This window comes from Oncorhynchus nerka, linkage group LG15, assembly GCF_034236695.1.
Source record: "Oncorhynchus nerka isolate Pitt River linkage group LG15, Oner_Uvic_2.0, whole genome shotgun sequence".
Classification (NCBI taxonomy): Eukaryota; Metazoa; Chordata; class Actinopteri; order Salmoniformes; family Salmonidae; genus Oncorhynchus; species Oncorhynchus nerka.
Window position 1 is genome coordinate 60,543,769 of NC_088410.1, and position 18,339 is coordinate 60,562,107.

The 18,339-nt window shown below is 40.7% G+C and overlaps 2 protein-coding genes and 1 long non-coding RNA gene across 3 annotated transcripts in view; all 3 read right to left on the reverse strand.

Moving 5' to 3' along the window:
* LOC115143011 (transforming acidic coiled-coil-containing protein 1-like) overlaps positions 1–5,828 on the reverse strand; it is a 43,805-nt gene extending 37,977 nt beyond the window's left edge. Inside the window, exon 1 of the mRNA XM_029682966.2 lies at positions 5,679–5,828. The gene's annotated coding sequence lies outside the window, so the exon portion shown is untranslated. The remainder of the gene's footprint in view (positions 1–5,678) is intronic.
* A 349-nt stretch (positions 5,829–6,177) lies between these two features.
* Positions 6,178–12,120, reverse strand: LOC115143675 (phospholipase DDHD2-like). The gene is made up of 15 exons (XM_029684150.2): positions 11,929–12,120; positions 11,436–11,525; positions 11,144–11,267; positions 10,783–10,872; positions 10,410–10,551; positions 10,040–10,248; positions 9,696–9,757; positions 9,455–9,583; positions 9,281–9,370; positions 8,865–9,011; positions 8,252–8,407; positions 8,041–8,146; positions 7,648–7,806; positions 6,900–7,059; positions 6,178–6,793 (listed from the first exon to the last, which is right to left on the reverse strand). The coding sequence occupies exons 1-15, from the start codon at positions 12,100–12,102 to the stop codon at positions 6,727–6,729; spliced, it is 1,905 nt and encodes a 634-aa protein (XP_029540010.1). The 5' UTR covers positions 12,103–12,120; the 3' UTR covers positions 6,178–6,726.
* A 357-nt stretch (positions 12,121–12,477) lies between these two features.
* Positions 12,478–13,379, reverse strand: LOC115143676 (uncharacterized). Its single transcript, XR_003865692.2, has 3 exons — positions 13,143–13,379; positions 12,757–12,837; positions 12,478–12,630 (listed from the first exon to the last, which is right to left on the reverse strand). It is a non-coding gene; the product is annotated as an uncharacterized LOC115143676 (long non-coding RNA).
* Positions 13,380–18,339: the final 4,960 nt, after the last annotated feature.

Below are 18,339 nucleotides of genomic sequence, written 5' to 3' on the forward strand. Positions count from 1 at the left end.
TGCTTTTCCCATCTATTTCAAATGTTACGGTACTTTTTTGCACAGATATGTGCTCTTTAGCGTGAACAAAAAATACGTGTTAGCATACAGTAAGACAAACGACGCAACTTGGTGTGACAAGGAGAAGACATATGTAACACAAGATGTACTTCCTTTCTTACAGTTATGAACCCACACTGGATCAATGGCATGAATAAAACCAATACCTCATATCTGTTTGTCAAAGAACCATGGGAAAACTTTAAGGCAACTTTGTTTCAGGATTCAAGCTCACACGAGCCAGCAAAAACAGGTTCCGCTGCACACACTGACTAATCCTTTCAGTTGCTTTTAATTTACCACAGCATAATGCTTCATTTCAGATTAACAGTCTATCTGGCAGGGTTGGGCAGACAAATCCTGTTGAACACAATCAGTTTAGAAAGTGAATTAATTCTATTAATTCATGAAGAGCCCTTGTGGGAACAATGGGTAGTGTTAATTCAATCAATTCATGAATTCATCAGTAGTTTCAAGTGTCAGAAAATACAAAACACAGGGTTTGAGATTAAGGGGTGCCCTATTGCCTGAGGCGAGTGACCTGAGTGGTCACGCAAGTTGAGACTGCTCCGTGTTTGCCCCATTGGGTCTGTGATTTTTTGTTTACTGATAACAACCAAGATGAAGTAAGTCTGGTCGTCTTCCAGCTACTTTGTATTTTCGTGCAAACGATCATAATCATCGGGCAACCCAAAAATGACCTTTCAGACCTTAATGTCAATCCCTGAAAACATTAGCACGATTTCCTTAGCACTGTAACAACATTGCCACAATGCTGCTCCGGTGACCTGTGCATAATAACAAAGGTCAAAGTGAGGTCACTGTCACATTGTAGTCATAAATACCAGACACCTCTCTATCACACACACACGCACACACGCACGCACACACACACCTAGCCATCTCTACTGTACGGATTGCATACTAGAGATGCATAGCTAGCCATTAAAGGTAAAAAATCTCTGCTACAGACATACCTAACCATGTTTCCTATAGACACTACCTATCAGAGATACAGTAAGAAGAAGAACGCATCTTCATTGACCAATAATAGCACCATGGTAGGAGGACTATTTGTCTGTGCAGTTCGTCCCAATACCGATGACAAAGATAGCCTTTTAGCACACGGCAAGGCATTGCCACCTCGCCACCTTGCTTTCACAGAACAATTAGAATTATTTTCAAAGAAGCTCAATGATCTTCATAGATCATATTCACGTTCAGTTACATGTTTAAGAACATCAAATCAAACACTGCTTGAAATGAATTTGCTTAAACTTTTTATCCATCCATCCATTTGAGAATCGATTTAGTGAAACGTTATTTTACTGTAATCAGTTCGGGACTGTGTTATTACATATAGCGGCATTAAACAGGTTGACAAGAAATGTCAGCAAAGACTACGTATGAATGAACAGCCTGACATCTAGTGGTAAACTAAGATAAATGGCATTGTTTTTTAGGTCTATATACAGTTATGGACACAGTCTATTTTACAATCGTTTTATTTTGTTTGTTTTTAACTCTTGTCTTTCCTCTACCCCTCCCATATATTTATGATGTCCATCCATTTTGATTTCTATTTGTCATATCTTTCAAACTGTGCTCTTTCAAAAAAGTTCAGAACCTATGTACTTTTTTACAGACACCGTATGTTTTACATTAGTTATCTTGTTGTTATTAGCCCCAACCTTCAGCTCCGTTCAAACATTGTTGGTAGTTGTTACAGGCATGACATGATTTCCCAAGGTTTGTCATCAAGATCTTCAACATCTTAATTACAGAACGTTTTTTACACTTTATAGTGTACTTGCTTTTAGGGACGTTGACTCCCCTCCTCATACAGTCGGCCTATTTGCCACGATGGAACTAATAATGACCACTAGTGTGGGTCTAGTGTGACATCATGTTAAAGGGATCCAAATCCATTCCGTACGTGTTTAAAGGTGTTATGATGGGGAGGTTACTAGGCAACCTCACACACAGACCAGACACATCTGGTGTAGGCCTACAGTACATCCTGGCCAGGGGCAGTGACAGTGCAGTCTTACTCAGCATTTCCATTGCGAGGCAGGGGACCATGAGCAATGCGTGGATGTGAAACAGCACAGTGTTGATTCAACGTCTCCCTAGCACTTCCTACTCAACAAATGATAACTCACCCACATCAGCGCAGCCAAACTGCTAGGGGAAACACTTAAAAACAACACGCTCCTGAAGTCCCTTCCACAACCACAAGTCTATAAATGGCAGGGTCATGGTAGTCTGGGAATCTCTCCCTGTAGCTCCCTTTTCTAATAGTGCCTGCTCACATATTACAATGATTCTTTTATAATACTGATCACATAATCCATTGTTATCCCCTAGTGTTACTCAACAGGGTAGGCCTCATGAGCTCAATATAAATGGATTACATTAAATGGGATTCCTTCACCTCCCAAGATAACTTCTACATTCCAGTTCTCCAAAATGGGAACATTTGTGGGAATTTCTTTTGATTCCCAGAAACCGCAGCTTGCTTCCATTCCACATGTGAAAGAGCGGACTGGGGCTGTACCTAAAACTATTATGTGCCGTCAAATCCTTACTTCCTCCAGCCATGTTTCCTCAATTCCTCTCAAAGCCCATTGGAGGAGAGGATCCCCCCTCTGACCTCCTTCAATGAGCTTTGATAGGAATTCAGAAAGAAAATGACGGAGGAAGAAAAGCTTTGGCATTTAGTAACATTTTCAGACACAGCCATATGTTGGCTGCTCCTGCCCATTTAACCCCCACTTCCTGTTCAGCTGAGCCTCAGCCTCTGCCTGGGGTGTGTCTGAGAGTGACCTCATCTTCCTTCCAGCTCTGAGGGCCTCAGAAATGCCAAAAACACTACAGCACATGATGCAATGTGAATGCAAGTTCGAGGCAACCAGTAAGCCAAAATGTATTGTTTCTATGAGTTCCTCACCCGTATGTATTCATTCAGTCATGTAACTGAAAGAAAACACATGGAAGGAAATGAACGTTCCAGCACGCTGGTTGTCAGTTTTTGACCCTCCGTCTGAGCTGTGCTCTTTCTGGGATATACGCTGTTTTTGTGAGCGTTGAAGGAGGATTGTGTGTGTGTGTGTCAGTGTATGTGAGTGTGTGTGAGCGTGTGTAAGCCCTGAGTAGCACCCTGTTCACTTCAGACAGACTTTACATTGCCTTATGTATAGTGCTGTGTGTGTACGGTTGAGCCTTGCCTTGTGTTGGCTACTGGAACGTTGGTCATTGGTCAACAAGTGGAAAATCTGTGGAAAGAATTTCCTGTTGATAGACAATATCCACAATAAATCGAATGATTAATCAAACTATGTGAGAATCACATTTTGAGAAAAGCAAATACACTGTTGTGTTGTGTGTGCGTGTATGTGTACACGCGAAAGTGAAATCCTTGACCAAAACCCAGGTTTAGAACCCCTCTACATTGTTCAGATAGAGTGATAATGTCACTCTATCCCCCAGTCCTCTTATTAGCTCCCATACTTCAAAGAATCTCAAGCTAACTGCCCTTACATGAAGTCACCTTTCAGTCAGATGGGTTTTTCTTACTAGCAGGATTGAAACAGTGCAGCCTGGCTGTGTTAGCCTAGAATTCAATCAAACCTGTCATGCAGAAACCTAAGCCACTGCACTCAAACATGAACTAATGGTGTTAGGTAAATAATGGGCTGCCCCCACAAAAAGCTGGTTCAGACTTTTTCATTTCACAGCTTTCCTTTTTCATCCAAATAAAGGAAAGCATTTCAAGTGTGTTTAATTAGAGCAGGGATGAATTATCCCGTGGTTGAAAAAGACTTACATAAACACAATACAAACACGTGTTAGAAAAGTCGAAAACAACAGGCTTACGGGCATGAAAAAGTACAAACTAGCAGTGCTCACACATGATCCACGACACCGGCTGTGGTGTCAGCTCAGCTAGTTGTTTCCAGAGTTAAAGAGCTTTATAACATAGCCAGACTCTCACACTGTAAGAGTGAAAGAAAGTCATTAAAAGGATAAATGCTTGAATAGTAATATCCTCCCTTGCCAGAACCCCCATCTAGACAGTTATAATGCAGAGTTTTGGAAAATTATGAATTACATGTGATTCAAGCAGAATGGACAGGCTACAAAAAGAAGAATGATTCAGTGGAAGACATATTTTGCTCTCATTGAGGCTCATTCCTCGGGGACTACTGATAACCTATATATTATAGAAATAACAAGATATTTGCATGTGAAAATGTAACGTGATGCATTTGCTCCATTGATTCCCCTATGTGGTTGCACTTTACTTGAACCTATGTTATATGGGCTACAAAAAAACTGTTATGATCATGACACAACAAATGAACAGTCATGACTGGCCAACTTGTGTGATCTTATGCTAACTGACTTTACATGGTCATAATAGCCTACTTTCAATAAAACACAACTATATATCCAACAATAAACTACAGGGCCTGTGTGAGTCCATGTATGATTCATAGGAAACTTGAACAGATTAGACTATGGTTTCAAATCACGTTTTAAAAATGAATTGCTCTCATGGAACGTTACTCTATAAGTGGATATTGCGATTAACGTAAACTCACCCCATTCCGTACAAATGATGCAACCGCAACATTCAAACGAGGCTACAAAGAAAACTAATGGGACTGTAGCGACTGTGTTGACTTCAAAATCGGGGGTGTGAACTAGGTTTCTATTCCAAGCGTTGATCGACATGGTAATGGCTCTATAGTATTGGAGAAAAGTTGAAAAATCTGACCCTCCGTTACATTGTGACGTGTCATGTCGTAACGTACAGCACGCATAAAGCAACTATCTCTGTCTTACAATCTCTCTCCACCAGGTGTGGCACTTCTCTCATCCTTTAAAAACAAGAAATGGACAGTGACGGGGGTAAGGGGGGAATACCTAGTCATTTTTTGCGTCATCACTGCAAGCGATCATCATTCTACAAGCTGCTGTTTACTTCTAAGGTCACTTTAGCATCCTCAAATTCGACACAAACCTTCAAATAGGTATGTAATGACACATTATATAAACTCTTTATAGTGTTTTATTTACATTTTAGAGGCGATAAGGTGATAAGTTGGACAGATCGAGTGAAAAAAAGCAATTTTCCCACACAACATCTCTCCTTCTCACTATCACGCATTAGTTTCTCTTCACCACCCGCCATTTTTAAAAAGACCCGATGGGGCTCATTGCCTGCTTGAATTATGCAGAAACGGGCAGCGTTTAGGTCATGTAATTGATTCTGTTGGAAAGGGGAGAAATTGTGCTTTACAATGCTATTGACAATACAGTTGATCTGGAAGTATTACGTTTTTGGGGCGCTAAAATAAGGGCAATTGTACGGACCAAGGCGATGTACGAGTTTACGTTATAGCCTAGTCTTTGGTGTTAAATAACTTTTAAAGCAAAATTATACTTCAAAATGTAATATAATTAATATTCCAAATTTGTTATGTGATCTTACATTTTAGTAGATACCATCACGATACATAACACAACGGTATCACTATCGATCTAACAGTATAGCGCGTTACATTTTTACAGGCAAAAACAGTCAACACAGAGCTGGCGATTATAGCCAATAGTCCAAAAGTTAAATGTCCTACCTTTCCCGTGAATTTGCCGGATAAATCCGCAACCCAACTTTCAAGAGACGTCAAAGATGGTGTTATGAAGTTATTTTCTTCACTATGAAAACGTTCCTTGCAAAGCACGATGTGATGGGCAGTCCAATGTCCCAACGCGTTCTTCCAAGAGAACTGCCCTGTGGCGTATATTCCACGCGGTGGGTGACGCGGATAAATGGGAAATTAACTTTCTGGCGGCTATGTGCCAGGAATGTGACTTAAAGACACAGTCGGTTAATGTACGACATGAATCTTACAGATAGGAACACAATGCGTGGTCACCTCTCTTGGGAGAGCAAGGCTAAATAGGCAACAGTGTGGCATGGAGTCTACAGTAGCTATTAGATAAGCCTATTGGCTGCAGAAAACAGTCAAATCCTTGCAGGATGTATTTCTGTTGTTCATAATTTGCTGAAAGTAAACAGACACACACACGTGCTAAATTGCAACTAGGACATGGTCCAGCAAAAAGTGTGAATAAGCAGAATAGCAGCTTTAATTAAAAGTTGGTCACAGTTTCCATATTTGTAAACAAATTAGAACAAGCCCATAATCCTACAGTACATTTTAAATGCATTATTATGCAAACAGTTCATTAGGTATCTACCAAAAATAACAGTTTATGTAAATTTGCCATCTCCAGATCAAATCACAATTCAGATTAAAAATCACCATTTATTCAAAGTGCATTTACCAGAAGCCTCAATACACTTGACAGAAAAATAAATACAAATGAAGCCATAAAAATGTGATGCATCCAGAGTCTCCTCTAGTAGATACACAACTCAAAAGATCCATCCTTTACATCAGGGATGGGCAACTCCAGTCCTCCTGGGCCTGATTGGCCTCACACTTTTTCTCCATCCCTAGCAAACACAGCTGACTAATCAAATTGCATTCTAAACCGAATATCATGATTAGGTGTTTATTGGAGTCAGGTGTGTTAGCTGGGGCAAAACTGTGACACTGATCAGGCCCCCGAGGACTGGAATTGCCCACCCCTGCTTTACATGGACATTCGGAGAAGCTAGAGAAGGATTCCCTTCCCCTCATAGATTTCTCTCAAAAGCAGCAACACGGTATCCTCAGAATCCCTGAAACACACAAGAAAACATGAGATACTGCAGAAAGCTAAAGAAAACATGTAAGCTTGTTCAATACAGCATGAGTCAGAGTCAACACTAGCTCAGTTGTTATTACCAGTAGCAGAGATGGCTCTGGATGGCAAACAGATACTCATTGAAGCTCTCTAGGGGTTTCTCTTGAAGGACGTAATCAAACCGACGTCCACCATTCAACATTCCAAAACTGATATTCTTCATCTCTGTAGGTGAGACGGTACCGTTTTGGGCCCTACTATCTGGAAAAGAGTATTGATGGAACATTCCGCTAACACCGTTCAAATGTTATTGTCTCCTTTTTGTCTTTAGGACAGCTGTTTTTAGTCAAGACTTTTGTGTTTTTAACGTAATATGTAATTGTTGTGCTGTATGTGTGTTTATAGTTTTGTTTAACATTGTGTTAGTGTATGTAAGTTGTTTTGTCTGAAACATTGTTCCCCCTGCTGCTATTGGACCAGGTCTCTCTTGGAAAAGAGATGTTATCTCAATGAGAAAAACCTGTATTAATAAAAGGTCAAATAAAAAATAAAGGGACATTTGGTTGCAGGCAGTGGTAACATGATAATACTCATAGTACATACAAAAAACATGTCACACAAAGGACAAATTACACCGAAAAAATAATTATATTACATTAAGTTGCTTTTAAAGGCCTACCTGTTTAGTAATGCTGTAATTACTAGAGTAACAACAGTGGAATTTGTTTTAGGGAATATGAAGAATAAAGTAATGCATGTATGGAAAACCATTGCACATGGTTCCTAATAAATGAGTGAATAAATTAATGAGCGAACTAAAGTAATAAATAAATGAGACCAGTCTCTCACCTTCTGACTCCTGAGGTGGCAGTGCAGCTGTGGTTCCTACACTGGCCACTGGGGGCAGTGTGTTGACTGGTAGCGTGGTGAGGGTCTGCCACACGTCACGCAGAGTACTGATGGAGAGCAGCAGATCTGAGCTGACTCGCTTCAAGCTGTCTTTCAGCTCTGGGGGACACAATGTCAACACAGGGTCACTGCATGGGAGCACAAGGTGAATGAAAGTTTCCACACGCTCATTGGATAGCAACGATGTAGGTCAGTGTTTTAAATGATCAGGCAGGTCAGAGCTTTAGTAATGCTCGCTTAGGGTCTTAACAAAAAGCTCATGACATATGGGGCTACCATATCTTGAAATGTTTCTGTAATGTTCAGATCAAAGCTTCACGCCTCAGGTCTCACCGAGATGCATCCTCTTCCTGCCCTTGTGATGTGGGATTAGCATTGGGGGCAGGTCCACCCCTGGAGTCACCACCATGGGCTCAATCCTGAAGGCCACCGGGTCAAACTGCAAGGAGGAAAAACACATTGTCAGGTCATTATGAATATTCATGGCTTTGATTGACTTTAGCTCCAATAAGCATTTTTACTAACATATGATCCATAAACATACTGGATGGAAGATGTTGTAGAAGCTCTTGCAGGTGGGGAGGCTGTATTTGGGGTCGATCCTCTTCAGGCCGCGCACCGTTAGGAACATCCCTATAGGAGAACCCAAGGCAAAGAAGGCCTGCGGCTGGAAGGCCAGCTGAGGGTACACAATGGACACCTGGGCAGGAAGGGCAGGGGTACATGATTAATACTAATTCAGTATGCTCCATGTATAAATTCTGATATATTTCTTCACTTTCTGGAACTAAGCATGGATATCAAAACTCACCAACATTTTACAATTTTATTTAATTCCTTTAGATTTTCAGTTGTAATAACTGCATCAAGACATTCTATTAAATATATTCTCTTTAATCCATAATTTGGCTTAGAGTGCTATTTTTGTGTTGTTTGTTGTTTAAATCATCTGTTCACTGGGTTTTGTACACAAAATAATGTATACTTTTTAGCCAGTAATTCTGAAAGTTGTGCTCACGAGCCATAAGAGGTCCCCAAAGATGGTGTACTACTTCACAAATGTGCAGATATGTGCACCATGGCATTGCTCTCTCTCGCTCCACTGTATGTGCATGTGTACATGTTACAGTATGCAGTCACTGCTGTTGTTTGTTTACCTGGCCAATGCCAATGTCAAAGTACTTGTAATCCACTGGGCTGGTGGAGGGGGCGTCTGAGAGGAGCGTTGGTTGTTCTTGGACCTGGGAATACACACCTGGAACGCCAGGAACTGGCTGGGACGTTCCTGTCCTGGATTCCTGCTTCTGGGCCGAAGGATGGATGTATAGATTAGATAGCTCCAATAACAATCTAAACAATATAACTTCATCAGGCTGCTGGTTTCAGCTTGCAGCCCATTTACAAACAGTTAGGATGGAATATCGTCAGGGTTAAGACTACAGATGGATAGGAAGCTACGCACAATAGATCCAATAGACTGGAATGTCAGATCAAAGAAGCTTGGGGAAAATTTCACATGATGGCTATGTTTGACAATGAATGGTACCATTTGGAAGTGGATAGGATTTCATACCTCTCTCCATCTCTTCAACAAGCACATGATCTTCTTGCGAGGCCCCAAGGGTATTCCCAAGTCCTTCAAGTCTGTCTCCGAACAGAGAGTCTAGTCAATAGACAGAGGACACACACAGAGTTAGAAAGTCACAGACACACACACACACACACACACACACACACACACACTTACCAGTGATTCTAAGTCCATTTGCTCCTTTGTAAGCATTTGGAAAAACTTGCCCAATCCGAAATTCCTAAGTGTTTCCTCAAAGCTCTCAAAGTTAATGGAGGTTGCTTCACTTGGGCTGCTGACGCTACTCTGAAGCAGAAGAAATATAGGATCAACATTGAGCTAATCAGAATAAATATGCTGGTGGTTGTGGCCATGGCCAAAATGTAGCTGTACATTTTGTCAGTTGCCTACTACTTACTATCTTTTCATCTGTGTTATGTATTTCTTGATTTGTCAGAAGGTCAAAGAGGATCAGAGAACCTAGAACATTCATATTAATAAAGAATATGAATTATTATAATGGTTATTAATACTACACTCCTAGAAAAAAAGGTACTATCTGGAACCAAAAAGGGTTCTTCAGCTCTACCCATAGGAGAACCCTTTGAAGAACCCTTTTTGGTTCCAGGTAGAACCCTTTACAGAGGGTTCTACACATATCCCAAAAGAGTTCTACGTGGTAACCAAAAAGGGTTCCCCTATGGGGACAGCTGAAGAGTGCAGTCAGAAGAAAGAGTTAGAAGAGGTCTATGAGGTACTGACCCAGACTGTGTCCAGTCAGTGACACTGCACCAGTGAATTGTGGGTGGCGCTGAAGGAATAAGTGGTGGAGGCGGTTGATCTCTGAGGCCACGGTGTCTATGATGGTCTTGCAGTAGGTGGGGCTGTTGTAGAAGAACAGGTCCAGCACCGTGCCGTTGCTGAACTGACGCAGACGACTGATGCTGGGCAGTGTGATCCTCTGGATATCCCTGGTGGTAAGAGGAAGTTAAGAATGATTGTATTAGTGTGTTTGTGTGCGTGCCATTCTTTTGTGTGAAAAACCACAAAACCCAGATAACAGACGATTTAAACAACAATCAACACAAAAACAGCACTCAAAGCCAAATGATGGAACAGTCCAAGGCCTTACTCATCCACCCCAGTGGCGTCCCCATGCAGCACCCGGTGCCAGTTGATTGGAATGAACTCCACGCGGCCCATGTGGGTGCCATCTTGGCTCTGCTTGAAGTGACTGCTCAGCAGGCTGAGTGAAGCATCGCGGAAATCATTCACTACAGGCGGTAGAGAGTGCTTTAGTATGTTTATGATATGCTTTGGCATATTGGTACAGTTAACTGGTAGGCCTTTTGTTTCAAGTAATATGGTCATCTTAACCTATCAAGTCTGCATTAATCATTGTATGGGAATGTCTGTGAGAAAAAAATGAATTGTGAAAAAGGGAAAAAGCAGAGTGCAGGTAAAGGTAAAGTTTTAGAGGTAGGGGTCAAAGGTTATACACACACCACATTCAACGACCCCACGCAGCTGGATGTCACAGGCCGGTCCAACGCCATGTACCATGAAGACAAGGTGGTCGACTTGGTAAGGCTCTCCTGAATGACCAACAACACAAATAGGGTCTACTGTGTAAGGAATTGTAATTTGGTGTCATGTAAATACCAACGTGCACATGGTCCAATGCATTGGATGCTCCACAACTTGAGTTCTCTGTAAACAATGCAATATCCATTGTTCAGGCCAATTCCCAGTACTGTTTGCATGAAACACAAATAGAAGTACAGTACAGGTGTGACAACCTCACACAGAGGTGTAGAAATCAAAGCCCATTGTGAAGATGTAGGCCTATACATTTGTGGGCTTTACCTTCAGGTATCTCTATTGAAATACCCTCCAGCCCCCTTTTGACGGTCCTGGGTCGACTTTGCTCAGAGGCAGAGGGGAAGCTTATCCAGTACTTCGAGGGGATTGTCTGTTGCTGTGTCATAAGCTAATGGAGACAGAGCAAGGATTAGAAACTTTGTTGCATTTTATTTTACAGTCCAATATTTGCATCTCTACAGACAAACCATGCAAGTACTAGTGACAGTAAGATAGTGTCACTAAGATATACTGTGCTTCTGTACATGTCAGTTATGGATGGGAGAGGGGGTCATACCATACGGCTGTGCAACACCACCGTTTCTCCAGTGGGGAATTCTAACTTCCTCGTCCAGTCATTCAGCGTCACTGATATCATGTAAGCCTCCTGTGAATACAGTGATACAAATGTAACGGACCCTGGTCTCCTGCACTCCAGGCATTAGCCCCGGGAGGTAACACAAGTATTGGGTTATGTGGTTGACCAAGGTTCAAACCCGGTCAGTCATACTGTATATGTTATTGACAATATTACCAAGCTTTGATTGACAGATTAACAAGGTCATTACCAATCCGCAGTATACCCCTTTCAGACGGTAGAAAGAAGTAAATACTGGCCCCGCAAAACTATGGTACAAAGATAAACACCAAGGTATCAAGGTAGATATTGTATCAATATGTAATGATTGGCATTTGTGTGTGTCCGATATGGCACCTATATAGTGCACTTCTATTGTCCAGGCCCTGTATACTATATAGGGAACACGTTGTCGTTTCAGACTGTGTCCTACCTCCAGAATGAGACTGGTGTGCTCTGGGTAAGGGGTGTAGGAGATATCCTTGTCTCCTTTGTGGAACCAGGAGCAGCGCCTGACCTCCGAGGGGGGCTGCTCCCAGTACACCGCGTAACGCCGCCTCTCCTTCAGCCTCACATCGAAACGCCTACCCTCTGTGGCTACTACCATCTCCTCCACCCCACGGGTCTCCCCTGTTAGGAGCAAACCCACAATTATGATATGGTTATAGTCATCTTTATCATTGCTATTATCATCAGGGATCACTCATTACATCCCATGTCTGATTGAACAGCACAGCCCAAATGAACAAAACCATAACACTCCACATTACAGCAAAAGTTGTAATTACATAGTATGGTAACAAGTTATAATTAATAACAATGAAAACATTACTTGCCTAGATAGTCCTTAATTTCAGTGTAACTATATTCTTGTTTCGGGGTAATACATCCCACATAATATGGTGCTATAGTACAAAGGGGCAACAATACAATAAATATTTGTATTATTTGTAAAAGTATGATGAATTGTCTCATGCCATGTTTGTGTGCCTCTTCCAGCCTTGGTGAGTCCTCCCTGCTGAAAGGAAACCAGGAGTCTTTACAGTCCACCTGCTGCTCGCAGTGGAACCAATGGTGCTCCACCGGCTCATATACACCTTCTATCATACCATTCATGGCAGCTAGATAAGAGAAGCTAGGAAAAAGTGGAAGTGAATAGAACAGAACATAATTCTTTAGATTTTCTCTATAGGGAACATTCATATGTGTCGTCTGCTTTTAAATTAAATAAATATAGAAAGAGATAAAGAGAGAAGCTCACCTACTGTCTGGCTACTGTATGAGGATGGAGGGGTAATTTGAGAGGCTCAGGTTGATCACCCAGGCAGCTTTAACGGACCACCTGGGAGGCACAAACAGCATTTCTAATATTTACATATTCATCTGATGCTAAGTTTCAGGGAAGATATCATTGTTTTAGATGCTAGCTAAGAGCTGGCAATTGGATATTTTGTATCCTTGAAATACAAGAAACACAGCAAGCCGATGTTTCTGTCCTATCCGTGGATAGACGGTGCTGAGTAAAAACATACCATCTCTTAACATACTGGGAATGTTTGCTAGGAGTGAATATCGTGAATTCCTCTCATACTATTGAAACTCACATTCTTTAAAAGTAGAGAGCTGGCATCAGAAATAGCTACATACCTTCAATGTACAGCTAATGTTATAGTATGAGACTCCATCAAATATGGCAGTTCCTCCTGAGTGGATCTCTCTGTTGAAAGTTGCAAATAGACGTCCTTGAAATATATCCAAATCCAAAAGCATTTAGATATGGTTGAAGGCAACAACAAAAACAGCACGGTTTGTTAAGTTTTCCAACAAGGGAATTTCCTCTGATTGACTTCACACTTTGCAAGCTTGTCTCAACACTCATGTGTTCTGAATAACTTCACTGGTTTAGTGACTCAGAGTGGGATCAAAGGTCAATTCCAATCACGATGAAGAGGTGTGGGGAAATAGCAACACAACAGTAGGCCTGTAGGCTATAATCACAGAAGAGAGAAAGTACCCAAATCTCTCTAACAATGGTGTTTTAACTCATTAATAATAATTTGCTAATTTGGTTCCAATCTTAGAGTGGGGAATGGAAACACATGCAAAGTTTTACATGACTATCGCTTTATCACATAAAGATAAGCAATAATGTCCGTCTTTGACACTTTAACTTCAGTCAGTCCACATCTACACCGTAGTAAAATCTAAATCAGATGTACAACACACATGTTGTATGTATGGAGTAAAGTTTAAAAGGTGCTTGCCAACTGAATGGTCCTGATAATTTAAGACAAGGGGTCAGTGGGTTCTGCTTTCCATTAATCATCTCTTACATAGGACAATGTTCCACCTGTGTGGCATACTGTGCATAGACATGGAATCACCAGATCAGAAACATTGATATTATTTAGCATCTAGAAATGCAACCCTGTCTTTACCTCTTGCAATATACTGCACAGATTAAGTTGGGAGAGTGGGCTACTTGTTGTTGATGGTTAGGGGTGAGACCATAAAGTCTTTGTTGACTTGCAGTCTCTCCCCTCCTATAGACAACTTAAGGCAATAAACAATTTCACAAATTATTGACATTTTGAAGAACTAAGATAAGTTTGCTTTTACATGAAAAGCTCATATCTACTTACTGATAGCCCATGGACATGTCTAAGAGAATGTTTATGTTTGTGCTTTTCTTTTAAACATCCTGAAAAGCCGACACGGAGTTGTCTGGTCTCTTCAACCAACGCCGCATCAATAACATTGTACGGATTGTAATTCCTAATTAATACATTTACATTTACATTACATTTAAGTCATTTAGCAGACGCTCTTATCCAGAGCGACTTACAAATTGGTGCGTTCACCTTAAGACATCCAGTGGAACAGCCACTTTACAATAGTGCATCTAAATCTTTTAAGGGGGGGGGGGGGGTGAGAAGGATTACTTTATCCTATCCTAGATATTCCTGAAAGAGTATACATACGAAATACATACGAAACGAAATATCATACTGTAATGAAACAGCAGGGAGCAGGTCTCGAACCCTCGACCTTTGAGCCCGAGTTCCGGCGCGCTATCCACTGTGCCGCAAAAGCATGCTCGTGTGGCAGAGTCGATTTCCGCGCTTATAAACCCAGGGTCGTTACACTACTCCCTCCTTTCAAAGAGCGCGTCCTCGCACTAGATTGTCGTGGATGCAAGTCTACCCTTGATCATGACTCTCAGTTCCATTACATTACACATAAGAGTAATTGGAAGAAGACGTAGCTTTTGAGATAGGGGTATCTGTTGCTGACAATTGATTTATGCCATAGAATGAGTTGGTGTTTCTGTACTGTGAGGTACCATGGAGATAAGAGCCTTGACTTAGGGTCCAAACTCTGTACAATAAGAACAGTCTTCATAGCAAATGCTGTCTGGCTGGAGGATACTCATTTCTCAAATATCAAGTCTCCCCTGTGACCCATTCCACACATCTGTTTATCATGTAGACTAAGGGAGTGTGTCTTTGCCATATAAAATATCTTTGTATTCTTTGTGTCTGGGCCCTCAACCCAACAGTCAATAGTGTTGTGTCAACCAGGCATCGTTATTGCAGAGCACTCACATCATTCATTTATGTGTGTGGCGTGAACTGCTTTCCTTATTAATAAGGTTTGCATAAAGTAATATTCTGATTGGTGATTGACCCTGTCTCTACTCATTATTGATTAGAATTTCCACGTTTTGTTGGAACAAAAATCAAAAATTTGGACTCATCAGACCAAAGGACAGATTTCCACCGGTCTAATGTCCATTGCTCGTGTTTCTTGTCCCAAGCAAGTCTCTACTTATTATTGGTGTTCTTCGGGAGTTGTTTCTTTGCAACAATTTTACCATGAATGCCTGATTCACACAGTCTGCTCTGAAAAGTTGATGTTGAGATGTCTGTTACTTGAAATCTGTGAAGCATTTATTTGGGCGGCACCTAATTGTCGATATCTGGGGCTGGGAACTCTAATGAACGTATCCTTTGCAGCAGAGGTAACTCTGGGTCTTCCTTTCCTGTGGCGGTCCTCATGAGAACCAGTTTCATCATTGCGCTTGATGGTTTTTGCGACTGCACTTGAAGAAATGTTCAAATTTCAAAAACAATTCCGGATTGACTGACCTTCATGTCTTAAAGTAATAGAGGACTAACATTTCTCTTTGCTTATTCTTTCCATAATATCGACTTGGTCTTTTACCAAATCTTCTGTATACCCCCCCCCTACCTGGTCACAACAAGCAACACCCACCCATAGCACGCACTCCAGCAGGTATATTGCACTGGTCATCCCCAAAGCCAACACTTCCTTTGGCCGCCTTTCCTTCCAGTTATCTGCTGCCAATGACAGGAACGAATTGCAAAAATCTCTGAAGCTGGAGTATGATTTTTCCCTCTCTAACTTTGTTATTACTTACCCTCTTGCTCTTTTGCACCCCAGTATCTCTACTTACACATCATCATCTGCACATATATTACTCCAGTATTAATGCTAAATTGTAATTATTTTTGCCTCTATATCCTATTTATTGCCTACCTCCCTACTCTGCTACATTTGCATGCACTATACATAGATCTTTCTATTTTTTTTATTTTGTGTTATTGACTGTACATTTGTTTGTGTAACTCTGTGTTGTTGATTTTGTCGCACTGCTATGCTTTATCTTGGCCAGGTCGCAGTTGTAAATGAGAACCTGTTCTCAACTTGCCTACCTGGTTAAATGAAGGTGAAATAAAAAATAAAAATAAATAAACAACATAACTGATTGGCTCAAACGCATAAAGAAGGAAAGAAATTCCACAAATGAACTTTTAACAAGGCACACCTGTTAATTGAAATGCATTCCAGGTGACTACCTCATGAAGCTGGTTGAGAGAATACCAAGAGTTTAACACTTTAACACTTTGATTTAACACTTTTTTGGTTACTACATGATTTCATATGTGTTATTTCATAGTTTTGATGTCTTCAATATTATATTATTCTACAATGTAGAAAACAGTTTAAAAAATGAAGAAAAACCCTGGAATGAGTAGGTGTGTCAAAATGTTTTGACTGATACTGTAGATACAGTTGAAGTCGGAAGTTTACATACACTTAGGTTGGAGCCATTAAAACTTGTTTTTCCACCACTCCACAAATGTCTTGTTAACAAACTATAGTTTTGGTAAGTTGGTTAGGACATCTACTTTGTGCATGTGTAACAGTATAACTTTAGTCCGTCCCCTCGCCCATACCCGGGCTCGAACCAGGGACCCTCTGCACACATCAACAACTGACACCCATGAAGCATCATTACCCATAGCTCATTGGTACCACGTTCATCTGTACAAACAATAGTACACAAGTATAAACACCATGGGACCACGCAGCCGTCATACCGCTCAGGAAGGAGACGCGTTCTGTCTCCTACGTGCTTCTACACCTGCATTGCTTGCTGTTTGGGGTTTTAGGCTGGGTTTCTGTACAGCACTTTGAGATATCAGCTGAAGTACGAAGGGCTATATAAAAATACATTTGATTTGATTTGATCCTAGAGATGAAAGTACTTTGGTGCGAAAAGTGCAAATCAATTCCAGAACAACAGCAAAGGACCTTGTGAAGATGTTGGAGGAAACCGGTACAAAAGTATCTATATCCACATTAAAACGAGTCCTATATAGATATAACCTGAAAGGCAGCTCAGCAAGGAAGAAGCCAATGCTCCAAACCCGCCATAAAATAGCCAGACTACGTTTTGCAACTGCACAAACGCAGTCAGGAAGTTAAAGCTTGGTAGCAAATGGGTCTTTCAAATGGACAATGACCCCAAGCATTCTTCCAAAGTTGTGTCAAAATGGCTTAAGGACAAAAAAGTCAAGGTATTGGAGTGGCCATCACAAAGCCCTGACCTCAATCCCATAGAAAATGTGTGTGCAGAACTGAAGAAGTGTGTGCGAGCAAGGAGGCCTACAAACCTGACTCAGTTACACCAGCTCTGTCAGGAGGAATGGGCCAAAATTCACCCAACTTATTGTGGGAAGGTTGTGGAAGGCAACCCACAACGTATGACCCAAGTTATACAATTTAAAGGCAATGCTACCAAATATTAATTGAGTGTATGTAAACTTCTGACCCCCTGGGAATGTGATGAAAGAAATAAAAGCTGAAATAAATCATTCTCTCTACTATTATTCTGACATTACACATTCTTAAAATAAAGTGGTGATCCTAACTGACCTAAAACAGGGAATTTTTACTTGGATTAAATGTCAGGAATTGTGAAAAGTTTAAATGTATTTGGCTAAGGTGTATGTAAACTTCCCGACTTCAACTGTAGATATATTTATACATAAATATATGGCTGCGGATATGTATTACTCTATATTTTGTTTTGTATTATGTTATCTATAACAGGAAACATTATACAATGTTGTATGTTATGAAATGCTTTTATATCTACAGTTTATCTACAGTTTTCTAGGAGCACCAGTGCACCTAGAAAAATTAAGGATTTAAACTTGTATCTCTATTTTTCATTGTGCTCCTAAATTTCTTTGTGAGTGCCTACATTTTTTATCGTAGGTGCTCCTTGTTTAATTTTTTTTTTAAATTAAAAAAAATAAAGTAAAAAGTCAACGTAGAGCCCTGTTTTGGTTGTCTACTTCTTATTGGTTATGCATGTTTAATTTATTTTGATGTTTTATTCCAATATATTCATTAGTATATTTGGATACATTTGCATTTACAATGCCAATCTGACAATATTGGACTAATAATTGACATGTTTTTGTTAGGGATCCTATGTATTGTCCAAAAGGCCCAACTGTGCCATTCTCCC